General features: G+C 39.3%; 2 protein-coding genes across 3 annotated transcripts in view; one reads left to right on the forward strand and one right to left on the reverse strand.

Moving 5' to 3' along the window:
- The window catches only part of CTNNA1 (catenin alpha 1), a 313,017-nt gene that overhangs the window by 235,172 nt on the left and 51,260 nt on the right, over positions 1-26,585 (forward strand). For both annotated transcript variants that reach the window (XM_059417668.1, XM_059417669.1), the window contains exons 8-9: positions 23,931-24,011; positions 25,150-25,302. In XM_059417668.1, the coding sequence (XP_059273651.1) occupies positions 23,931-24,011; positions 25,150-25,302 (234 nt within the window). The remainder of the gene's footprint in view (positions 1-23,930; positions 24,012-25,149; positions 25,303-26,585) is intronic.
- On the reverse strand, positions 5,640-12,364 carry LRRTM2 (leucine rich repeat transmembrane neuronal 2). Its single transcript, XM_059416607.1, has 2 exons — positions 11,948-12,364; positions 5,640-11,608 (listed from the first exon to the last, which is right to left on the reverse strand). The coding sequence occupies exons 1-2, from the start codon at positions 11,949-11,951 to the stop codon at positions 10,062-10,064; spliced, it is 1,551 nt and encodes a 516-aa protein (XP_059272590.1). The 5' UTR covers positions 11,952-12,364; the 3' UTR covers positions 5,640-10,061.

Raw genomic sequence — 26,585 nt, forward strand, 5'->3', positions numbered from 1 at the left:
GCACGAAATGGGTGATATCACTTATGCGCTGTGATGTTTTTCTGACACCTCAGAAATGCTGCTTCACAAAGGGAGAGAATGCCTGACCACCTGCTGTTAGGTTTTCATGGAGAGTAAGAGATAAATGTTAGACTGGCAGTTTTAACACTATAATAAAATGGGTTTAGTTGTTGAAAGTTGATGGCAAGTGTCAGAGAGCAGTTTTGCACACATTGGCCTGAAGGGGTTGTCAGGAAAGAGGAAGACGTGGTGATATGGCAGTGTTCTAGATGCCTACAAGAGTGTGCTGAGAGTGGTGATTCTTTTCCTTTTCTTTCCCAGTGCTATTTTTTTTTCCCCTTGTGAGCTTCCCGGTAAGTTAGGGAGGTTGGTGAGAGAGGAGTAGCAACATCAGAGTCACTTGTGAGCACAGCTGTTATTGTGTGTGCCACGTGTGGCAGTCCTAGCATTATCAGAGTCTCATGCTCATGTCTTTTTTTTCCTTTGGGGAACAAAAACTCAGAAAGTACTTACACATGAAAGATCACTGTTTTTGTGGCCAATTTTATGGAATCCTGACAAAACTGGTATAAAATTTTACAGCATAGATGAGGGGGGTAAGGATTACGGCCTGTCCTTACCCCAAGAATTCGACATTTCTGAAAATTTCATAACCATGTCCTGTGTACCCATGTCCTCTTTTCCCCAAGGCACGCTCCCCACCCCTGAATAAAACCAGTAAAATAACTATTCATATTAAAGATGTGAAAGGTGTTGGGAATTTTGTTTGGCCAGAGAGCTGGCCAGAGTGAATGCTAATTATTAGTGCAAAAGGGTACTTCTCTCAAATGACTTGGGTTTTTGGTCTTTTGAAAGTAAAAACAAAACAAATGAACATGTGATACTTGAATCTTCTACAAAGGGAAGGGTAGACTGAGAGGGCAACTCTGGTGAGTGATTTTGTTCCTATTACTGTCTCTGGGTCATGAGATTGAGCTCCGCGTTTGGCTCCATGCTCAGCATGGAGTATGCTTGATACTCTTTCTCTCTCTCCTTCTCTGCCCCCCACCCCCTCATGCGTGTGCGCTCGCATGCTCTCTCTCTCTCAAAAAAAATAAAAAATAAAAAATAAATAAATGGGTTATTTTTTATAGAAGATTGGTGCTCAGCCTGAATACACTGCAGCTGACTGGTTTCTGCTCATTAAGGTGCTTTTCCTTGGAATTTCCTTGGATAATCGGGTATGGGAAAAGTTTGTAAAACTGAGGATCAGAAAGCAAGCCTAGTGTCAAGAGATGTGGGAAAATGGAGAAACGTTGTGGATGAAGGAGGAGATAAAATGTGCTTCCTTGCTGGATAAACTGGATCATGATCTTAGGAAGACTAAGAAAGTTCTTGTCTAAAAAAATTTGGGCCATAATAATGTGTGTATTCATTCAGACAGGCTAATTCTGAATAAGCTTTATATTTAACATTTTGGTAAAATGGAGGATCATCAGCAATCATGAAACATAACCCTCCTATATGCACTGAACTGATAAGTTATCTTTGTGGTTGTACATTTTCATACCTCCCTTCATATCAATGATTCTAGCAAATCTGCCTACAAACCAAATCTGCCACAGTTGGATGGGCTTCTTCCTAAATTAGATGTGGTAGACTTGAAGGCATTTATCTTCTAAGCAAAAAAAAAAAAAAGAAAAATAAACATAATCGTGATCTTTAATCCTCAGCCGTGTATTTTGTCCTAAAAGAAACTTGTCAGAAGCTGAGATACCAATGAGATTATTTCTTCTTTCTTTTGAAAAATAGTATCTGTTTATGATAATGGGTAATACATGTGTCACATATAGTTTTATTGAACAAGGAAAAAAGACATCACTGGATTTTAAGTGACTGCCTTACTCAGAATGAATTTTGGAATTAGGGATTTTATCTTTTGAAATTTAGCCTTGATTCGTAAAGCCAAAGTAATGTCATACATAATATTATAATACATTTTATAAAGCAGATTACTTGGCTGTGAGTAATGTGGTTAGTTTTATATCGGTACTAGACACAGAAAGTGTATCCAGTCTGTTGGCTTATTAAAAGCTGTTGCTATGAGTCTTCATTTTGGATACTATGCATTAGCTTAGTGAGGGAAGGGAGACCAGAAACCAGAGAGGTTCCTGAAATAATGCTGAGTGAGGTCTAACGTGTTTTTAATGTGATTATATTCTCTACTTGATGGATCTGTTGCATCTTGCTCTCCACATACTGCAGTTAAAAAACTAGCAAGCATTTATTGAACCTTTACTCTGTTCTAGCCTGTTCTCAGTACTTTACGTGAATTTGATTCCCCTTTTGTTGTTACTACTATTAATTCCATGTTAGGGATGAGAAGCTCGAGGGACAGTGAGGTTGAAAGGACTTGTCCGTGGTCACAGGCACAAGTGTGGAATAGGTCTCTTAATCACTGTGCTCTTTACTCCTTTTGAAATCTGAATGTTTTTTCTGATAATTATAGAATGAGGGACAGTTAAATTTGTGACAGCCATCAGACCAGTGAATGCTTTATCTTTTTTAATGCATTCTTTCTTAGAAAATTAGTTACCATTTTTAAGATTCTTACCCAAGGAGAGTGGTTAGGGTTATCATCAGCACTAAAGATTATCCATGGAATGTGCTGCTTTTCATTCCTGATGTAGTTAAAAGATTTTTAAATTTTAAGTTGTACTCCTCATGTTGTAATGGAGCAGATATTCACCAAATGTCTTGTAGGTGATGGAACACTGTAGTTTGGGTCGCAGGGATGTGATAAGGAGGAGACGTTAACTGCTCTCCCAAGTAGGTGCGCATTCATTCTTGCTGACTATATAGGCTTCACCCTTGGGTCACCACAAAGCATGCAACATGCTTGGGTAGGCTTCTTACTCTTAACTTTTTCAAGGATTTACACGAAGAACAAATCTGTCTGTTCTTCATAACCTCCTTGGAGATACTGTCTGACATTTTTTCTTACTGATCCTGCAACTGGCTCTGTTTTATAAGTAATTCACAGGGTTTTGCTCTTAAGTATCTCTACCCCAAATAAACTGTGTGCTGCTTTTATCAGATGAAAGCTCATGGTTTTGTTCTTTGCCTTATCCACTAGGGGAAGGTCAAGGTCAAATTAATGTATATTAGAAATAACTGTCCCATTATTCTGCTAGGGCTTTTTAAAAGTAATAAGTTTAATAAGTTTTAATAAGTTTAATAATAACCTTTTTAAATACGTTTTTTAAAAATAAGTTTTTTTTTTTAAATAAGTTATCACAACCCTTTAGAATCTGGTGAAATATTGAGACATACATAAAATACTTACATTGTAATTTCAAGAGGTTCTTGCTTTCTATGAAACATATCCTGGACCCTTAGAGTTAAGAATCCCTGCTTCTGATCTTTTAATATCCATATTTGAACCATTTGGGGCACCTGGGTGGCTCAGATGGTTTGACATCTGCCTTTGACTCAGGTCATGATCCTGGGTCTTGGGATCGAGCCCCTAGTAGGGCTCCTGGATCACTGGGGAGCCTGCTTCTCTCTCTCCTGCCTCCTTGCTCATTCTCTATCTCTGTATGGCTCTCTCTCAAATGAATAAATAAAATCTTTAAAAAATACATGAACCAGGGCGCCTGGGTGGCTCAGTGGGTTAAGCCGCTGCCTTCGGCTCAGGTCATGATCTCAGGGTCCTGGGATCGAGTCCCGCATCGGGCTCTCTGCTCAGCGGGGAGCCTGCTTCCTCCTCTCTCTCTCTCTCTGCCTGCCTCTCTGCCTACTTGTGATCTCTCTCTGTCGGATAAATAAATAAAATCTTAAAAAAAAAAATAAAAAAAATAAAAAATAAAAAATACATGAACCATTTATTTCATGTGAATGTATAAAGCTCTGTTTCCTTGACTTCATAGAAGTAAGTTATATGAAATGATAAATAGTTTTCAAAGGTGTAAGGTGCTGAGCAGTTGCTCTCTGTATATTTGGCAGCTAGGTCATGGGAAATGTTTTAGTCTATCTTGAGGAACTTTTTTGCTTCTCATGGTGATGAAGTAGGTGGGCTAATATCAGTGGCTGTATAGTTTCTAATTTTTCAAAAGAAGCAACGTACACGTTTTACATGTATATATTTAAATTACACACACATGGAGTTCTTGTGCTCTGAACACAATTTTGAATGGAGAGTCAGTTAGTGAAGTTAAAACATTTTTATATCTCTCTACCATAGTTTTTGGTCGTGTCTTGATGAAAGTTGTAAAACTGCTTTGGGTTTGTCTCTGGGGTTGCAGTTATATAAAATCTGGTTCTCAAGTGAGGAAAGAGTGTCTTGTGTATTAGTGTGGTGGTAGAGTTATTGGCCCTGCCTTCAGGCTAATTTTTCACAGATGCTTATTCATGTTGGGGTTCTGGTGGGAGGTCCTGAGACCCATGTGGGAGGCCATGTGGTAGACTTTGCTCTTGGGTCTCCATGTATTCAGGGTTGGTGTATGTTCAGTTTGCAGACTTTGCAGGATAGGGTGCCTCGTTGTACTTGCCTTTGGAAATTTCTTTCTCTTTAATGTCCCCTGAAGGGAGGCTCAACATGTGTCCCTAAAGAGTGTTCCCCAAACTTTGGCTGGTGAGGAGGATCTCATGCTAAGAAGGAGTGATGTTTGGAATAGCTATGATTTTTCACCTCTCTTTCTCTCTTTGTGAAAGACGATTTGTAGTACATTTTGTCTAAGGGAGATTTGAGTACCCAGCTGGTTAGATATATTTAAAGAAAGGGAAAAAAATCACTTGAAACAGACCTTGAAGAAATCTATTATAAATTTGAGTGGGAACCTGAGAATGCTGTGGCATACAGGCAAAACTAATTAAAATAGCTGATAAAGAAATGAGATGTAGCTTTACATGGGATTTTCAAGATTTAAAAGTACGAGAATTAGGTTAATAAGCTCTTTTAACTCCATATAGTATAGGAATTCGGTTCTTTGTGCAAATTGAAACCACCATCACCTCTGCCTTCTAGTGCATACATGATGAGTTTGACAGTAAAATTTTGTGCTGAGGTTCCTGTCTCTGCCCTTGTTACTGCTGAGATTCCTGGTGTGATAGCTCTCTTAGGCTCTCTGATTCCCTTAATCTTGGGTGAAAGGGATGGCCTTGTTTCTTCCTGCGGTGTAGTCCTGCTGCGTTGCTCTGGGCCTAGAGAAGTAGCAAGTACATCCAGTCAAATGTGGCAGCTCCTGGCAGTCAGTTCCTTGAGACCAGGGCACTTTCTGCACACCCCCCCACCCCCACCCCCCACCACCATGCTGCCCAGACATAGCATCCTATCCTGGGGTTATTTATTATAAGCAAAGGCCACTACTTAAAAATCATACCTTCTTTTTCCCTATCCATATTTGCTGAGCTGGTGTCTCAGAGTGGGGTAGGGTATATGGGGATCCTAGAGATCTCAGCATGATCAGCACCTATGGCCATCCCTCCCAGGAATGGTATGTAAGGTGCTGTTGGTGTCTTTCCCCACCAGAGAACTGCCAAGGTAAAGGCCAAGTTGCTGTTTGCTAGATACAGGCAGTCTTTTTGAAGCTCCTCAGGATGTGGTGGCAGTCCACTTTTGGGCAGGGTAGGAGCCAACCTTAGGCCCTGTGATCCCTATGGATAGCAGTTTGTCCACTCCCTAAGGCTTGTGACAGAGCAACTTCTTATTCCAGAACTGCTAGCTGTTGGCATGGTAGCTTTTTGGCTAGGGCTGTCCCCAACCCCCTCCCCACCCAACCACCAGCACCCCGTCATTCGCTTAGTTTATCCTTTCTGTTGATGAAGAGAGCTGATTAACTGCCCTTTACTCAACTGGCATATTTGGCATTGCAGAGAATATGGTACAAAACAAATGTTCATTTAAGGTTTCTCTGTCACAAATGGTTTTTCAAGTTTCACATGTCAAAATTGATTGCCTACCAAGGAAAAGCTTTAAAAAAAAAAAAAAGACATTCACTTTTTACAGTATACACAATTTTAATAACAAATCGTTCCTGTACACTGCACTTCGTTATCCCCCTGGCCCCATTATAATAGTATTTTCTTCCCACCCACCCCCCCAAACCCAATTGCCCACCTCCCAGCAAAAACAAAACAAAACAGAAAAATGGCTCTTAAGGTGATTGAACACAAATGTGTTTGGACTATACTCTTAGTGTCCAGTCTCAGTGTTGATAGGAAGGTTCACCAAACATTCCATATATCAGACTTTTTTTTTTTTTTTTTTAAGATTACCAAGGAAGAATATGTTAGTTGAAGGAGTAGCAGGGGTTTCCAAATGTTTGTATGAATAGCTTGTATGAAAGCTTGAACAGTCATTTTCCTTGTGTTTTTGGCCTTATTCAAATACTGTGATTTTGCCCTAGATTAAGAACAGGAATATTTAATTACCTATAGATGACCTTATCATTTTTATCTTCATCTTTTTCTGGTTGAAGCACTTAAGCCAATGAAATATGAAGATCATGTCCCAAAACAGACTTTGAGAAAGGTCTGTCACTGTATTGCTCTATTAGGAAAATGGTCATGTAAGTCAGCTTCTCAAAATATTCTTTTTAAAATTTCATATAGATATCCACATTTTAGGAAGAAGACATTTACAGCTTTTTGCCCTGATAGCATGTGTAGGAAGTATGCCTTAAGAAAATGATATGCCTGTTTTGAATTTTAGGATTTGGACCTAGCGATACAGAGGGCTCATTTTTATTGGAAAGATGGAGTCTAGCTCTTGGTGACTAGCATTAGAATAAGCAGATGGATTTTAATAATTAGTGGAGTTGGAAAGTTCAATCGATTCCATTCATTGAATTGGTATAGAAATTAACTTAGGCACATTAAGAAATTACATGTGTTAGTGCAGATTTTTGGCTTAAAAAATTAGTATCTTTGCTATTTGATGTTGGCAGTGGGTATTCTCTGAGTTGTGTGTGAATTTGCAGATTTATCAGCTCACTCTGATTTCAGAAAAGTGATTGAAATCCCTGGCAAGCTACAGAAATGAATATAAACGATTCCAAAGAAGCTCTTGGTTACTAGGTGGGTACAGTATCATGGCCTTCTTAGCTTTTCTTTTTCCAGAGAGATTTAATTATTTTTCTGGTTCTTGTTTAAGTGGTCATTTTCCTCAAACCTTGAAAGTGAAAAAAGATCTGAGGGACGGGGGAGGCACTGAAGAGGGTAAGACTACACTGATGAAACAAAAGCTCTAACATCATATTGCCAGGATCTGCAGTGTAGCTGTGATGCTCTTACACCCTAGCCAGTTGGTAAAGAGAGGACATATGACTAACAGTCTCATCTTCAAAGCTGCGCCGATACCAAAACACAAATAGGCCAAAATTCACTGGAATCCTGCCTTCTACAAGCAGTTGAAAAGGGAAGTTTGCACTTTAAATGAAAAAGGAAAATGCTATCTGCACTGTTACTTTTCTCTGAGAGCATTACCCAAAAAATGGAGGGCAAAAATTTTTGTAGTTTTCAATTGGAAAGTATTCCTTAGTGGCTTTGCTATGCTGTTTCCCGGAATTTACTGAATTGCTTGCTTTCCCAGTTTACTTTTCTACACATATTAAGGGTTTTGTCAGTTGATGGTCTGTTTTACTAAAGGTAATCTTTAATATTTATGTGGGAATTTTTAGCCAGTATTTCTCATCCTTCTCTTCACAGTTTCAGTTAATGTTGGTTGTGGATGAAATGACGGAAAATACATCAGTGCTATCCTTTAGGGCTAGTGGAGTTTGTGTGTTCAGGGCACAGTTGTGTTGTGACAAAGCTTACCCTGACAAATGGCCATGGTTACCCTGATAAATGGGTTGGTAAATTTTAGCTCATGGAGCTCTCATTTGTAATGGGGCTTCTGATCCAGCCCTTCCACAGGGAAGCAATGATCTGCGTTCTATGCCGTAAAATCAGCTTCTGTCTCTGCTCAGGCAGGCCCATGGTCTGGTTTAATAAGAAATGAAATGCTCACCGCTCTAGATCAGCTGAACACAGCTGGGCTGAGACTTTGCCAAACTAATCTACCCACCCTAGAAAATATAGAGAGCACATTTTTACCCCAATTTGTGATCTTATCTGCGTTTTTACTGATAGACGTTTTCTTTGAAATGTAGGTAGACACCCCTCTCAATATTAAAGAAGAAAAAAATTACAGTTAAATCTCATGGGTTAAACTGTAGTCTTAGCATGTTTGCAGTTCAATCCTGGGAAGAAAACATGCCTTGGATAGAAGGATAATGTGTTAATGGTCATATTAAGGGAAAGATTAGCTAGGGATTTTTTGTTTTGTTTTTTAATGATGGTGGTTTTCTCTAAGGATATATGCCTTTTTTCACATAGAGCCAATGTCAGTTGTAGAAATGCTCATTTTTCTAAAATTAAGCCAGTCTAATTTAATGGGTTTTGCCTCTACATGCAAGAAACCTCTTCTATGGAAAAATTCTATATGAAATGATGACTTGGATCTAAATCCCATATATGTCATAGTTTCTTTGTAGAAATCATAATCAAAGAAATGAGATACTTGTGGCTCTTTTCTGCATGAAAAGTATGGCATCGTTACCATTTGTTAATTATGGAATGTTTTTATTAACACTCTCTCCCCTTTTCAGCTGCAGGTCCCTGGGCCTTGCCCAGTTTGATGCAGATTGTGTAGTTAACCTTTGCCTCACTCATGACTGTCTTTTAACTTAAGCTATACTGTTTCTTTGAGTCACATTTCAAAATGCTGCCTTTCCCTTTCATCCCTTCACCTCCACGCCACCTTTGCATTACCGCTGTGTGGCTGTATAGGCATGTAGAATGTTCTCCTCAGTAATATGTTGTTCCCTTCACCTGGAAGGAACTGCTCTTTATAGTATGGTTAGATATCTTTATTAAATAGCCAAATTTCAGCATATAATATTTAGAAAGTGATTTTTTCTTGCTTCCATTATACTATATTCTATTAAGAACTAGTGTTATGCCTCTTGCTAGCCAATTGTTTTTAATTTGGCTTTTTGAGGTTTGAAGATCAGGAGAAGGCAGAAGAAAGAGGTTTAAACCCCTTTGTCAAGGCATCTTTGATCATGGAGGGAGAGAATTTTTGTGTGTGCTTCAAACTAGAGGGAGCAGGTCACAGGATTGTTAAGTTGACTCTGTCTCTTTTCTCTCCAAAATAATTTCTAAATCTTTTTTTACATGTAAATGTAAATACAGGATTTAGTAAACTAATTAGTAAAATGGTGATTTAATACTAGTTTAAGAAAATTGTCTAAATGCCACAAAAATCAACATTTCCATTATAAGTAAAACTAGAAATATGTCACATGAAGTCAGTGTAATTATTTGCTATTGATTTCATTGTAATGAGACCTTTTCATAATCACTTGGATTCATTATTTAAATACATTAAAGAGTCACTCAGCTTATTAGAATTACATAAAGGGTTTTGATTTCATAATGTGGACTTCGATAGCATCTACCAACCCAGGCAAAAACTCTGGAAGAAGAGTGTTTGATATTTACCAGTCTTCAGCATACATCAAATTCTACTTCCCACACTGGCAGTAAATTGTAGATTTGAGTAAATACCAAATTATCATATAAGGGAACTTTGCTAAGCCTCCTTTTAAGCAGCAAGCCAGTTGTGGTACTTGGGATGGAGAGCAGTGATCTAACAAGTATTGATCCATATCTTTTTCTGCTCAGTAGCTTCTTTCCAAACTGTTTTCAATAGAAAAAAAATAGCATATGGAGACCTTAGTGTAAATGTTTACACATAATAGTTTATAATTACATACATGAAATGTCTTATTTTGAAGTAAGCATTTTTAGACTTTGCAACAAGAGTGCAAATTAATAAGAGCTTTGCTTCATATAACACTTAAAATATGGTTTCATAAAAAAAATTAAAAATACTTCAACACTTCAAAAACTTAAGTCTCCACTTGATTTGGAAAATTAGGCTTAATGTCACCATTGGTAAAAATTAGGTATGTATTTAGCCCCTACTATGTAAAATAGGTTACTTATCTGATGTAATTTTTGATGACAGGCCGATATTATACTTCACATTCTTTGTATGGCAGCTGCTGACACTTGCACTGTCCATAACCATTAATGATGATGAAGGGTCCTTCATGGGTGGGTTCATATTCATTATACGGTCCTTGGTCTGACATGTTTGACATATGGAGTCGTGTTTGGGATCGGAGCTGCCTGTGGTTCTGAATCATTGAGCACTGCCTAATTCTTCTCAAAGTGGGAGGGCAGCACTTCCTGGAGATGAACACTATAAAAATAATAAAAAAGAAAGAAAACAATAAAGCCATTGTTCCTGTAATTACCCGCTGAGTGAAGATGGCATTGTCTGGTTCAGGAAAGTGTTCCTCAGTAGTAACTGCTATGCCTGCAGTAGTTGGGATTTCTTTGTCTCCCACATGATAACTTGATGAGCTTATTCTTTTTGTGTATTCAGTGGTTGGATCTCTATAAGTTGTAGCCATGGCAGTGACAGTGGTTGATAAATTCCAGCAGAGCTGAAATCCATGGACTGCATCTAGTATATCCTCTCCTTGGGTGTGGTCAGGGCTGTGACATAGGATGGAATGTTCCCACCGACCTTGGAAACTGCCCAGCCAGGAGGCCAAAGCACATATTCGAGGGCTGCATTCCCACAGATTGCCAGAGAGGCCGACGGTTGTGAGGGATCTCAGCGAGTTTAAGATCTTGGAATCAAGGCTATTTAACTTGTTGTTATCCATGAGGAGAATTTTAAGATTAGGCATCGTTTCAAACACTGTCGGGTCGATGGCTTTGATTTCATTTCCAGTCAAGTCTAGCTTTTCTAAAGTGCCCCAGGTCCACTCCATTCCACATGTCAAGTTGCTAATTTTGTTCCATTGTAAGAAGAGTGTGTGCAGACTGCTTAGCCGTAGGAAATGAGCAAAATTAATCTTCGTCAGCTGGTTGTGCTCTAGGTGAAGCTCTCTCAGTTTGATTAATCCTGCAAATCCATTGCGAGCCAAACTTCGCAAACGGTTTGTGCTCAAATCCAGAAACTCCAGACTACGACAGTCCCAGAACAGACGTACTGGGATAGTCCGCAGGGAGTTGGACCGTAAATGCAAGGTCTGCAGCTTCCGAAGGCCGTAGAAGAGCTCTGGGTGCAGAGATGACAGCTGATTAAAAGACAGGTCCAAATTTTGCAGGTTAATCAGTTGAGTAAAAGTTGTGTTTGGCAAGTAAAATATTTTGTTGGAACTTAAGATTAATTCCTTAAGTTTATATAGTCCTTGAAAAGCATCTTCTTTTACTGTTGAAATTTGATTGTGGTCTAAGTGGAGCCAGGTAAGTTGACTGAAGCTGGCAAATTGATCCCTTTCGAGCTCTGTGATGTGATTGTGCCTCAGGGACAGGCCCAGAGAGCCCTTGTCTGTGGCGTTTGGCACTGAGCGGAAGCCCTGAGAGTCGCAGTAGAAGAGCAGCTTCTCGCAGCGGCATTTGGGTGGACACGCCATACCCAGGGCAGGCAGCATTTTTAAAACCATACTCATCGCATATATTGCTGCCAGCATAGGGGCCCCTAATGGCCACTTGAAATGTAAGCCTGCAGAATATAATTTAAGGAAAACAAGAAGATAGGATATTTTTCAGCAGAATGTATGAGCTGTTAAAAAAACCAAAACATTATGGCGAAAGATTTCACTGCATATAACTTATTTTTCATTTGCTGCAGGAAAACTAACCTCGTTAGTATGACTAGAACAAAACTTAAACCATTAAGAAAATAGAGCATGTTTTGTCATTAGCAATATAGGCTGTTACCTAAACCTCAAAATCCAGAAATTTGACTGTGATTTCTTTCATAAAACATGAATTCAGTGGCTTATTTTAAAAAGCACGATTCCTTGCTGACTGTACAAGACACATAAATGCATGGACTTACCCATTCTTCTGAGCACATTGGAGGCTGCATTCAGTCGCGGTTGTTAGACTCAACGCAGTGAGTCTGTAAAAGGCTCTAACATGCAGGAGCCTTTGACCAGTTTCCTGTTTTCTGTGTCCCAGGCTTTCTGAGCAAAATTGAATCCACCAGGGTGAATTATGTTTTTCCTTAGGATATTCCTCTTGAAAGCATTGGTTTCATTTTCTGTGTCCTCTCTGCTTCCCTTAATCAGTTTTGAATGTAAGTTATTAATTTTGTCCTCCTTTAACTGCTCAGCTGGTTAATCAAAGCTTCAGTCTCTCCTTTCCGCAGCCGTTAGTTCCCTCGGTCTTAACTTGTTGATGGCAGATGGGCGGCTTGTTGCAGAGAAGAGCTCCTGGAGCAGCATGAGTGCATTTACTGAAAAGCTTTTCCGAGAAACGGCACAAGAATGGAATTGCTTATGTGCTGCGACCACACAGAACCGTATATAGGCTGACGTCACCGGGTGACGTGTCTTTTGTTTGGGTTTTCCAGAAGCTTTACTGTTATAAAGCACTGTGCTATGTAACAGCATCGGGGTTGCTGTAAGACCCCTTGATTGTAATAAAGCAAGAAAGAGGACCCCTGACTTAAAAACATGGTATTCCTTCAGTGTAGGAAGCAGCAGTGAGGTATAATAAAGGCTGCATTCAGGAAGACCCGTCTGAACAGTGAGTTGGGATAGCAGAGTGATGATTTTTAATGCTTGGAAGAGCCAGTGTTAGACTGCCGGTTCTGCAGAGAGAGATCATCTACATGGGCAGGAGCCTGCATGATTTGTGAAGTGCATATTTAACGCCGGCCTGTGCGAGGTAGTGCCTGCTGCTCCAGTAGTTTGGAAAGCTACTCCGTCACCTTGTTGTCATGCTTGGAGAAAATAGAAGTCTGAGTATGATTTGCTTTAGATGTGTTGGAAAACTAGCCAAGTTGGGCTTGGCTTCTTGTCATTAAGAGCTTAACATCATAAACCAAGAATGAAGAGGAGGTGGGGGAACCTTACAATACAAAGTATTTGGTTACTTTTGCTCCTTGAGAATTGAAGGGGAAATTGAGTTAAAAAGATTTCTCCTTTTCTGTCTCATTTTACAATGATGTTTTGATCATAGTGCTGATTGAAAAATAATGCTGATTTGATCTTTAGATGTCTTACTAGGAGAATAAGGGTGATACTGTCATTTAATACTGCATGTCCTAAATAAACATAAACCTAGAACAGAAGTGATTTAGGACAAGTGATAGAGCATGGTTGGATTCTGGTATAGTCCCTCGTATTTACCTCTGAATCTCACTTACTCCTTCATCTGAAAGGACTGAGCTTGATTTGGGGCATTGTAGCCCCCATGTAACAGAGCATTTGCATATTTAATAGCTCCTACCCGCACACTAAAAACTGACTTTGAGTCTAATACTCACTGTTGTTGGAATCTCTGGTGAATACAGATGGTCACTTGTACTTTGGAATAGGGTTTTGTTTTTACTTGACCTGTTTCTTCTCCTTGTCGAATAGTGTCATCATTTTTCAGAACTTGATTATGAACGTACAATTCCATGTTTATCTTATTTTAAGGTTTTATGTATTTGAGAGAACACTAGAGAGAGAGAGCAAACACGAGTTGGGGGCAGAGGGAGAAGGAGAAGCAGGTGTTCTGTTGAGCAGGGAGCCCAGCATGAGGCTCGATCCCAGGACCCCAGGATCATGAGCCAAAGACAGACACTTAACCAGCTGAGCCACCCAGGTGCCCCAGGTCCATGTTTAATATACTATAAATGTGAGGGATTTTTCTAGCATTAGTCAGGGCCACACACACACACACACACACACACACACACACGCACATATGTGTATATATACATATACATACACATAGAGAGAGAGAGAGAGAGTGTGTGTGTGTGTGTGTATTTTTTTTCCATATATTCAGGCCTGACAGATGTAAGGTCTTTTACAGGTCTTACCTTATATTAATTTGGGCTTCCATGCCAATTCCTGTCATACCGTTGGTGCTTAACCTGGAGGCAAAAATTTCAAAACTACCTGTGGTGTCTGTGAAACCAGAACATCATTGGCCTCTTGGGTTCCAGGAGCTTCATCCTGCTGAGTAAGAAGTTATACTCTAAAGAGGCATAGTTCCTGTGTTGAAAGGTGTTACTGGAGTGAGAATTGGAGGAATCCAAGGTCCTGTCCTCAGGGACCTGCATGAAGGTGCTGTGGAAGCATCAGCAACTGCAGGTGGGTTAGTCTAAGTCCTCTTAGAAGCAGACCCCAAGATGGATTAGAAGTATTAGAGTTATATTTGGAAAGTACATAGAGGTATAAAAGGAGAGAGAAGACAGTAGGAATACTTTATAGGCCACTGGAGTCTTCAGGCCACAGAGGAAAGTAAGATTGGATAGACAGTCATGGACTGCAGTGCATCCCCAGGCCAGAGCCAAGCTCCCAGGCCAGAACTGCCTATGAATGGAACCCCACATTCTTAATGAGCCTGTGGTAGTACTCTTGCCATTTTCCTACTTGCTGGTTAAGGAAGGGAAAGGTTAGGTTTTAGACATAAAGGATGTCACTCCCCCTGCACTGACCTCATCTTTTCCGAAGTCTTGCCTGTCCATAGGCTGGGTCCTGGGTTCATAGACTGATTTGCAGAATTCTGTTTCTTGTGAATAAGTTTTAATCAGATTCGTACAGGGCCTGTGAGCTTGGATGACAAGAGTTCCTGCTCTACAGCAACTTTCTCCCAAAACATCTAAGGAGGGGGAGTCTGATAAGGACTGGCTCTTAATTTTTTTTTTTTTTTAAAGGAAAAGCAGCCCTTGGGTTACTGTAACTGCCCCTGTTGAATGAAGTAAGCTGCTCCCTGATTTCAAAACAAACAAAAAAACCCGAAAAACAAAAAATACCTTTAACATGCAAGAAGAACTGGATTAAATTCTTCCCTGAAGTAACCACTTTGGTTCCATGTGGAGAAAAGCATTAGAGTCAGTTGGATTAGAGCAACCACAATTAGGAATGAGTTGTATGTGAAAATTTAGAAGGAAAGCATCTCCTTCCCCCTTAGACTCTTGGTTCCTTTCTGCTCTCTAGTCTGCTTGCCTACCTCTTACATGTTAACAAATGGAGAATGCTTAAATTATATTATCCCAGCACTGTTAGACCAGATTTGTGGGCAAGGAAAATCACCCAGAGAAGCACCAGTGCGATCAAGAGTAATTTTATTTATTTATCTATCTATCTATTTGACAGAGAGAGAGAGAGAGATCGATCACAAGTAGGCAGAGAAGCGCAGAGAGGGGCGAAGCAGGCTCCCCGCTGAGCAGAGACACCTTTCCCCTGCCCCATATGCAGGGCTCCATCCCAGGACCTCGGGATCATGACCTGAGCCGAAGGCAGAGGCTTAACTCACTGAACCACCCAGGTGCCCCAAGAGTAATTATTTTTCACGCATCTGGAGAAGTGGGCAGTAATGCACGGTATCCAGAGAGTTCCTTTTAAGTCACAAGTCATCTTGCCTTCTCTTTGGGTTCAAAAGGTTGTCTGTGGAACCAAAGAAGATACAGTGTTTGTCTTAAAATTGGTGGAGTACATGGTTTGTTGATAGAATTTTATATTGTTACTTTTTAAAATCTGTTTCTTTAGCTCAAAGGACTAAGCAGAGATCCATGTTCTTTCTGAATTAAACTTACTTCTGGTTTCATTTTAGGCAGCTTCACTCCCCATACATATGCCTTTGACTTAATTAAAGTGGTAGTTCAGCCTTTGGAAAGCGCTGTCCATATCCTCTGCTCAAGTTTTCACTGCTTTGTTGTTAGTGACAAGGCAAAGGAGAAGCAGAGTCAAACTCATCTCTCTTCTCTGAATGGCTTTAAGCAAAAGTAATTGAGTCAAGTGGCAGGGCTTAGGTGCTATAGTTATGTGCATTACTCTATATGAAAGTTTGCTTTTGATATGTATTGCTGATTAGGGAGAATTATTTCCCTGCTCAGAGAGACAGATGTACAGATACATGGAATTTTCTTTTCATTTGTGGTAGAGCCAGAGCTTGATTTTTGCACTACGCTAAAAAGTCAAATGTTTCTTGAATTATTCCCAAATCCAAAAATTGTAATAACTCAAATACCAGTGGTGCTACACATAGGTGCTCTGGAGAAGTACCTTAAAATAAACGTTGTTCAGGTCCTCTCTGCCTCGTCATCGTGACAGGTGAACTGCAAAGCCTGGTTGAGTTGGGGACTCTTTATTGGGGTCTGCATTGTCCTTGCAGCTCAGGCCTCCCTCTAATGGACTGTCCCAGGGAAGGGATGGGGGTAAATGCTGTTTCTGATCCACAGCTAGATCCTTGTTACACCCGGCAGGGCCCACAGTGGGCATGCATAAATGGTTTGTCAGTGGGAAAAACAAACAAACAAACAAACAAAAAACCTTGTTGCTGCCAGTCTTGATTGCTACTTGGAGGATCTCCTGAGGTTTATCAAAAAATGATAGTCATTTTTGGGTGAAGGTCCTAGATTTAGTGGGTCTAAGTATATCCCCTGCTAAGAACCTTTTAGGGTTCATAGTTGGCAACCTCATATTTGGGCCTATATTAGAATAAGTGGTTTTCTTTTGTAGGGAAGTAGGAAGGAAGATGAGAAAAGATACGATAAATCCTAGAGTTGTTCACCGCTTTCATACTACATGTATTTGGCGGCAAAGATATGACTGTTCTTTTAAATTATTTGATTTGCTATTTAGAAAAAAAGAAAAACCAGTGAAGTTCCTGCTGAACATAACTTGTTATCTTCTCAAGAAACAAAATGTGTATGACAGAGGCAGATAGACTATATAAGGATGCTTTGGCTTTACCAGTTAAGATACCCATTCATATTTTCTTATCATGTTGGGATGGATTATAAAGAGTAGTTGATGGTCCCAGGTGGAGCTGGAGGATCTGAGAGCATTCAGAACACTAGGCTCCCAGAGCCTTGGTGTTCACTAGACCACTGTAGTGTGTAAATAAATAGGTGATGGTTGGTAATCTTTCTTTTCAAATACCTTTTTAAAAGTCAATTGTCCACTTATGGCCAGGAATCCCGTTTTTTACTAGTTCTTTGTCCCTATCCCTACCCTCCATTGATTTTGGTATTTGAAAGTCCTTTTGGGGGAGAGGGGGTTTGGGAGAAGGGGGTGGGATTATGGACATCGGGGAGGGTATGTGCTTTGGTGCGTGCTGTGAAGTGTGTAAACCTGGTGATTCACAGACCTGTACCCCTGGGGATAAAAATATATGTTTATAAAAAATAAAAAATTATAATAAAAAAAAGTCCTTTTGTTCTCTTGTTAGTAAACATGACAGAGAAAGCAGAAAGAAGGAGTAGTGGTGCCACAGTGATGGTGAACTGTGTTCCTTTTGATGCAATAACTTACAAACTTAGGGATTTCTTCTAGCTTTGGAGGCAAGTGTTTTTTGGTTGTTGCTGGTGGGGGTAGCAGGGCTAGGATCAGGTAACAGCCCAACTCTGTAGTGCTAATTTTGTATTTTGTGTCCAAGGCTAGGTAATTCAGTAGTAAATACTGGGATGATGCACTGGAGAGTCAGACATTAGTTGAGGGGAAATCTTCATAGAACGTGGGGCAGAGGTGCATTTCAGCCATGAAGATCTTTTATTTCATCTACCATAGACCTCATACCAAACAGAGCTGTCTTAAAGTCTTGATTAATGCAGACTGATTGAAATTTGTATTGCCAAACCCTTTTTTAAACTGTTTGCACAGTGGCTTCATCATGTTCATGTTTTTCCCTTCCTTGTGTGTGTGTGTGTGTGTGGCAGGCTTCATTTTTTTATTCTGAAATACTGCCACGTTTGGATTTGTCCTTCCTACTTTTCCCACTCTGTTTCCAAGTAGCTTTCTCTTTAGATGTGTTTCCTCCTGCCAACATAGGTGGCTCACAGGTATACAAAGCCATTTGCACAGAACAGAATTAAGAGTTAAGATACCCATTCATATTTTCTTGAAGAATCCCTTTCAGTGTTAGGCCTTTTGACCCAGTTGGCTAAACTTAAAAGGGGTGAATTTGTGTGTATATTGGCTAGATGCTAGCAGTCTTCATTGCTGAACCTTAGAAATGTCATTCCCTCAAAAATCTGGGATAGAAGGACAGCGACCTGTGCTAAGACAAGCAAAAAAATTTGAACATGTGATGTCATCAATGCAAAGAAAATAACAAAAATTTGACCCAAAGAGAAAAAGATCATTGCTTACTATGAAAGGCTTATAGCCGCATGTTAGCATTATAGCTGGGCTTGAGCTGAACCCATATTGCTGAAACAGTACTGCTAAGGCTTGACATCCTGTGGGAGCTGATTCCAAATTGCTGCTGCTTTTTTTTTGCAGGATGTCTGTCTGTCTATGGCTTTATAGTTTTTCCATTGTATGGCTATACTGTAATTTGTGAACATGTAGTTTGTTTTGAGGATTTTGGCTTTTGCAGACAGTGTGAAACGAATATCCTTTTAATATCTCTGCATCCTTAGGCAAGTTTATATATAAATTCCTAACCATAAAATCACTGGGTTACAGTGTATGTATATTTAAAATTGATAGACATTGCTACATGGCCTTCCAAAAAGTTTTAAACCATTTCATACTTCCCCAGAAGTCTGTAAGTGTTCACTAACCGGAATCCCACCACCTCCCTCCGCCACCCCCCACACCATATTTAACAATATCTGGGAATCTCATAGGTGAAAAATGCTCTTTTGTTTCTCTCTACTTATGAGTAACAATGACTATCATTTGTATATAGTTTATTATCCTTTTGTTCCTTTCCGTGGATGTGTATTTCATTTGCTCGTTCTTAAAAGATTTGTAAGCTATTTTTTAAAATTAAATTAATTTGGCAGGGTGCCTGGGTGGCTCAGTCATTTGAGTGTCCAATTCTTGATTTTAGCCTGGGTCGTGATCTCATGGTCATGAGAGCAGGCCCCACATCAAGCTCAGTGCTTTTTTGTTGTTGTTAATCAGTGTAGAAATCAAGAGATCCTGGATTATCACCAAATCTTAGCCTGATTGTCCTAGTCGACTGAGCATTTAAAAATCCTTCTGAGAGGGGCGCCTGGGTGGTCCAGTGCTTTAAAGCCTCTGCCTTCGGCTCAGGTCATGGTCTCGAGGTCCTGGGATCGAGTCCTATGCTCGGTGGGGAGCCTGCTTCCCCCCACCGCCTCTGCCCACCTCTCTGCCTACTTGTGATCTCTGTCTGTTAAATAAATAAATAAAATCTTAAAAAAAAAAAATCCTTCTGAAATATCCTCACAGTTGAGTCATCCTACTCTTTTTTTCTTCTGGGTTATTAGTAGTTTCAAAATTAAGGCCTTATTTTATGAACTTCATATACTTCATATACCTGTTTGCTTTATTTGTTTGTTTATTTAATTTAAGTTCAGTTAGCCAACATACAGGACATCATTAGTTTCAGATGTAGAGTTCAGTTATTCATCAGTTGCATATAACACCCAGAGCCAACACATCACATGCCCTTCGTAATGCCCACTGTCCAGTTACCCTATCCCCCACCCCTCTCCCCTCCAGCAACCCTCAGTTTGTTTCCTGTAGTTCAGAGTCTCTCATGGTTTGTGTCTCCCTCTCTGATTTCTCATTCTGATTTTCCCTCCCTTCCCTTATGATCCTCTGTGCTATTTCTTACATTCCATGTATGAGTGAAACCATATGATAATTATCTTTCTCTGACTTGTTTTGCTCAGTGTAATACCCTCTAGTTCCATTCACATCAGTGTAAATGGTAAGGTTTCATCCTTTCTGATGGCCAAATAATACTCCATTATATATACACCACATTTTCTTTATCCATTCCTCTGTGGATGGACATTTGGGCTCTTTTCACAGTTTGGCTATTGGGAACCCTCTTACACTGTTGGTGGGAATGCAGGCTGGTATAGCCACTCTGGAAAATAGTAGGGAGGTTCCTTAAGAAGTTAAAAGTAGAGCAACCCTGGGCCTCCTGGGTGGCTCAGGTCCATTTGTGTCTGCCTTTGGCTCAGGTCATAGTCCCAGGATCCTGGGATCAAGCCCCACATCCGGCTTCCTGTTGAGCAGGGAGTCTGCTTTTCCCTCTCCCTCTGCTCCTTCCCAGGCTTGTGCTTGCTCTTCCTCTCTCTCTCTCTTTCTCTCTCTCTCTCAAATAAATAAGAGAAAGGTAAAATGGCTTCTTCATGCTTCTGTTGAGGATGGGTTTTGAAAGCCCTTTCACTGTCTCAACTAGGACTGTGTTGCTAGAGGCCATCTAGCTAATAACCTTTACCTCCCCTCAGTTCAGCTGGTATTTACTTGCTGAGGGAAAACTGTATGTTGAAACCCTAAATATGGCCTGTCGTTTTCTTAGCCCTTTTGTCGCTGCCTCGCAGAACATACATATCAAATCTGAGTGGACCTAGGTGGTCTCTGCTTAGATGGAATAGAGTTTCAATTAGGTAGGAGCTGTGAGTCATTTATTTTAAAGGTTAAATGAGCAACTTTCCTTTGGCATAACTAAAACTAGAAATTAAAAAATCCCAACAACTTTAATTTCAAAGAGAAGTAAAAATTTTTTATGCATCAGCAGCCTTTCCACTTTCATCAAGCTCATTGTTAAAGTTGTAAGTGTGTATATGCCTGTGTACTTACGCCATTATATTTTATTTTATTTATTATTTTTAAAGATTTATTTATTTAACAGATAGATTGAAAGAGCACAAGTGGGGTTAGTGAGAGGAGAAGCAGGCTCTCTGCCAAGTAGGGAGCAGGATGCAAGGGCTCAATCCCAGGACTCTGGGATCATGACCTGAACTGAAGACAAAGAATCAACTGAACCACCAGGTGTATGTGTGTGTATATGTGTGTGTGTGTGTGTGTGTGTGTGTGTGTGTGTGTGTGTGTACATATTTTAAAGAGATGCTGTGATTTTAAAAGGGTTTGTCTAGTATAACCTAAAAGCTTCAGCAGATTACTGCTCTGAACTTTCCCTTCCTGATCAAGGAGGCATAAACTTTTATCTCCCAAAGTAACGAGAAAGACAAATTGATTTTTAGGGTAGTTTCACAAATATAGAATTAGCTGATTTGTGGTATGTGTGGCTATGATTTTGCTGTGTGGCTATGATTCCCTCAAAATCAAGCTTGATGATTTGCTTTTATATAACTTGCAGAGTAAATCCTTCTGCACAAATTGAGAAAATTTCTGGGCACTCGAGATTATAAGGGATTGGGTTCTCATGAGGTTATTGTACCCAGCTTTTGCATTTCAGATAGCTGATATTTTCTGGGATAAATGATCTCCTAGAAACATCCTAAAAACGTAGCTAGGAATAATGATAAATCATACTAGATTGACTTAGAGAGATTTTTTTTGAAGTGTGTTCTTAGGTCTCTGGGGAATGTATGGAGACTTTCCTGATGAAGGCATTAGTTTGATTATTTTAAAATTCTGTTTTAGTCACCTTTGCCTTAGATCCTGTTATTTTGATCTTTGAGATTGTCAGTAACTAATTACACTTGTCACGTTCTTTCTCGCTGATGGCCATGAGTAAATCACCATTTATTCCATCAAGTAGAAATTCTCATTTATAAATCAGTTTTGCCTAGACTCTTGTATTTTTTTTTAAAACTCCCCTCCCATTTTTTCCCCCCAAGAATTAATTTATTTATTTGACAGAGAGAAAGAGAAGGAAAGAGCACAAGCAGGGTGAGGGGCAGAGGGAGAGGGAGAAGCAGGCTCTCTACTGAGCTGGGAGCCCCATGTGGGGCTTGGTCCAAGGACCCTGGGATCATGACCTGAGCTGAAGGCAGATGCTTAACCAACTGAGCCATTCAGGAGCCCCTAAAGCCATTAAAAAAAAAAAAAAATTGTTTCATTTTTACTTTTTTAAAATTTATTTTATTTTATTTATTTTTTTGAGAGAGAAGATTAGGGAGGGAGGGGCAGAGAGAGTCCCAAGCAGACTCTTCACTGAGCATAGAGCCTGATGAAGGGCTTGATCTCAGAACTCGGAGATCACAACCTGAGCTGAACCCAAAAGTTAGACTACTTAATTTTATTGGCAGTACATGATTATTAGGGGGAAAAGTAATGGATGTGACCCTAAACAAATTTGAGAGTGATTGTATTAATTTTGCATCTGTATTTCAACTCTTAGTATTCCTGAAATCCCCTCTTGTCTCCTTTCTGCCCTCTGCTGAGTAATCTATATCCCTCAATATTCCTTCTTTTCTCCTGTAACAATCCATAGAGATGGGAGCAGAGGGACAAGTGTCATTGTTCCAGTGGTTCCAATGGGGGAGAAGAGACAAGGCGAGTAACAAATAGACGAACCAGGGCACTGAGAAAACACGAAAATACATCTCCTCACCTGGCTGTTCATATGCTGTGCTGGCTTGTGTACTGATGGCATATCTATACCAGAATGTCTTGAGGGCACCGGAAAATAGAACACTGAGTTAAATTCCTTTGTCTACTTGTATCTCTCCTTTGAGTGCTAGGTGTTTTATTTTATATTTGTTGGCCAGGCATTTTGTAAGGAAAAACTTTTAATGTACTTTACAGACTAACCTACTAATATCTTACCAAGGTATTTCCAAGCACATGGCTAATTCTACCTGGGTAACTTAGCTTTGTCTCCTTTTCTTTCAGCACCCATCAATTTTGGTTCTGGTTAAAATGTTTCCTGATGAAAATCTCAACTTCCTGACCTCTGAAGCAGTGCCCATTTATATAACTCTCTCAGAGTGACTAATATGTTCTTTTCTGTGCAATACAATTGGATTAATCTTTGCCTAGAACTTAAAAATATATGGCTGAAGTAATCTTACAAAGCATTCTTATTGGAGCTGCATAATACACATTAACTCAGATCCTTCCTGGTGCATCTTAACTTTAAAATTCATTGTTTCACATTGTTTTAGTGCCAGATGCCATCTTTCATGTTTTGACATTCTTCACATCTCAGAGTTTATGAGAATCAGGTGTAACCTAATATTGCTTGCAATTCAAGGGGAAATTAATGTATTCTCAACTTTGAAGTAAAATACAGGTTTAGGGGCCTGGGTGGCTCAGTCAGTTAAGTGTCTGCCCTTGGCCCCAGTCATGAACCCTGCTTTGTGCTCCCTGCTAGCAGAGAGCCTGCTTCTCCCTCTTCTCTGTGCTCAGTCTCTCTCTCACTATCTGTCTCTCAAATAAATAAATAAAATCTTAAAAAAAAAAAAAAGGTTTAATTTTTTCAAGCAGAACCTTTTAAATGACAGTCAGGTCTTGGCTTCTCTTGGTAAAACTCCATCAGTTCTTACCATCAGATAATGTGGAGCCTAAGCATTGTAAGGTTAGGGTTTTATTTTATTTTTTATTTTTTTAAGATTTTATGTATTAGAGAGAGAGAGAGAGAGGGAGTGAGAACACAAGAGGGGTGAGGGAAAGAGGGAGAAGCAGACTTTCCCACCGAGCAGGGAGACCAATGCAGGGCTTGATCCTGGGACTCCAGGATCATGACCTGAGTGGAAGGCAGCTGCTTAACCAACTGAGCCACCCAGGTGTCCCAAGGTTAGGTGTTTGTTTGTTTGTTTGTTTTGTTTTGTTTTTAAGATTTTATTTATTTATTTGACAGAGATCACAAGTAGGCAGAGAGGCAGGCAGAGAGAGAGGGAGAAGCAGACTCCCCAATGAGCAGAGAGTCCGATGTGGGGCCGATCCCAGGACCCTGGGTTCATGACCTGAGCCGAAGGCAGAGGCCTTAACCCACTGAGCCACCCAAGTGCCCCCCCCAAGGTTAGGTTTTTATAAACAAAGCCACATGGTTCTCTCCTATACTACCCCCATTTATTTTCCAAGTTTGGGCTTTAATTAAAAAAAATAAAAAAGTGTTGATTTGAACAGAAACAACTATTGACTATAATTAACATTTCCTTGTGAATCACTACAATGTGCATTTCTTTTCTTATTTTTCAGGCTGGACGTAAAGAAAGAAGTGATGCACTCAATTCTGCAATAGATAAAATGACCAAGAAGACTAGGGACTTGCGTAGACAGGTAAACTGGAACAAATTGTTTGCTTTCCCAGGTTCTCACTTCTGTGGTTTGGGTTAAAATTCCAATAAATACTGGGCCCATATTTTTTATTGGGGTAAAGGATGGATTTTTCACAGGGAACTACCTGTCTGTGTTTGATTGCTAGTAAAGTTCTAAATGGTTAATAAAATCTTTTGGGGGCCTAGAATGATATAACCCACTGGGATGGTCTGAATAAATTAGCTCTAGCATGAAAAAGATGTACAGGTAAGAAACTCAATGTAAAATTACTTGGGTGGGACCTGTGACAGAACCCTGAAGGGTCTCGTGATACTAGGTTGCATATGGGAGAAGCAGAAATTGCAGTGGAGATCCTTGGTGGAGTTGTTTTTCTAGTACAAATATGTGGGTATAGAGATATTGGTGTTTGCTGTATTTTCCAAGCTAGTAAATACACAGGAAAGAATCTCATTTGTTAAATAGTCCCATTAACATTTCAGAATCCAGTTGACTTTTAGTATTTTAAAAATTAGGGTTGAATTTACAAAACAATGTATTAAGACTTAAAATGAAATTGTACTAATAGCAGTTTCCACACTTAGTAGAGAGACATTTTATTGATCATGTTTGATAAAAAGCAAAATTAATGATGGAATGTGTTTTAAATTGTTTTCCTTCTGGTAAAGTCCTTTCAGAAATGGTTATAAAGATAACATTTTAGGTTTAAGGTTCACAGTGTGCTAACCCTCTTCAGATAAATCAGAAGGTACTTAGTCACTTAGTCCTGGGTTTTCATTTTTAGTTAGGCAGTTAGGCTAATAACATATATTCCAAGGCTGTGTTTCAATTCAGCCCGGAGCTGCTTTGTATTATTCCTTTAAGATACAAGCTTTAGTTTTTAATACCCAAGAAAAAAAGGATATTATCTTGAATTCTGAAATTTTGTTGCTGAAATGCTATAACTGCAGCATAACCATTATCCTCAGGATCGTGTTTCCTGTGTTGCAGATCATGTAGCTGCACAGCTTACATGAGGGATCCTCGTATCAGTGTGGCCCAGCTATCATGAGCTAACATTAACATTTGGAAGTACAAGAGAAAAAAAGCAGTCTAGTTTCTTGGTAGAAATAAAATCAAATTTTTACAATTTATTTATTAGCTCCGCAAAGCTGTCATGGACCATGTTTCAGATTCATTCCTGGAAACCAATGTTCCACTTTTAGTATTGATTGAAGCTGCAAAGAATGGAAATGAGAAAGAAGTTAAGGAATATGCCCAAGTTTTCCGTGAACATGCCAACAAATTAATTGAGGTAAGTGTGTTAGCAGTTTCATTAATTGTAGGTAACTTGGTGGAATATGGTGATTTTTTAATCACAGTATGTATAAGATGAAAGTCTTTTAGCATTACTTTACATCTGTGCCAAACTGTCATTTTGGTCAGTTTACATTAATTATGTGTATGCTTAAATATAGGTAGTCTCTGTCCTAGAAACTTAACATCTCCACTTAATGTTTGTTTGTTTGTTTGTTTGTTTGTTTTTAAAAAGATTTTATTTATTTATTTGACAGAGAGAGAGTGAGAGAGGAAATACAAGTAGGGGGAGTCCTCGATACCAGGACCCTGGGATCATGACCTGTGCCAAAGGCAGCTGCTTAATGACTGAGCCACCCAGGCGCCCCAATATCTACACTTAATGTTAATGCAAATAAAAATAGATTGTCATATATCTGAAATTAAAGATACTATAGAAGGGAGTAGTGTCTAGAATTAGGAGAGATTGCTTGGCTGCATCCTGGCAAATTACTTAACCTTTCTAAATTGCCATTTCTTTTCTATAAAATGAGGATACTAATGATACCTGTTGGAGGAGGAATATTTTGAGATCTGAAAGAAATGATCTGTGTCAGCTGCTTAATTTTTTGCTTTAGACGTAGACTCAGTCCATTCATCATGTTTTAAAATTGAAGAAACATGCTGTTAATTAGTTAAGTTTGTACAATAGAAATCTTCATGTAAAGTGATTGTTTTGTAAGGCGACAAGAAAAAAAGGGAAGTGAATTGGTATTTAATTTCCAGGTAAGTTATGCTTGCTACTACCATTTGTTTATTATATTGGAAAGTATATTATGTTTAACTATTATTTTATTTTTAAAAATTGACACATAGAAGGCAGATACTCAAGTTATTTGATTTTGTAACCTAAATATAAAACATCTAACATATGGAAAAGATATTCCATAGACCATTTGGGAAGTTGGTCATTATGTAAGAATAGAAAATGGACCTTTTATGTAAAATGTGTGTCTTGTACATTTGAATTTATAATGACATTAGGTCAGGTTAATGCCATAAAAATATTCCAAGGAAAACATCAGTAATCACATTAAATGCATTACTAATTTTACACTAGGTTTTCTTTGACCATTAAATGTATTTTGACCTGAATTGATTATGTATAAAATACATAGGTCAGTCTTTAATTTTCTTTCTTTCTTTCTTCCTTCCTTCCTTCCTTCCTTCCTTCCTTCCTTCCTTCCTTCCTTTCTTTCTTTCTTTCTTTCTTTCTTTCTTTCTTTCTTTCTTTCTTTCTTT

Source organism: Mustela nigripes, chromosome 12 (genome assembly GCF_022355385.1).
Source record: "Mustela nigripes isolate SB6536 chromosome 12, MUSNIG.SB6536, whole genome shotgun sequence".
Lineage (NCBI taxonomy): Eukaryota > Metazoa > Chordata > Mammalia > Carnivora > Mustelidae > Mustela > Mustela nigripes.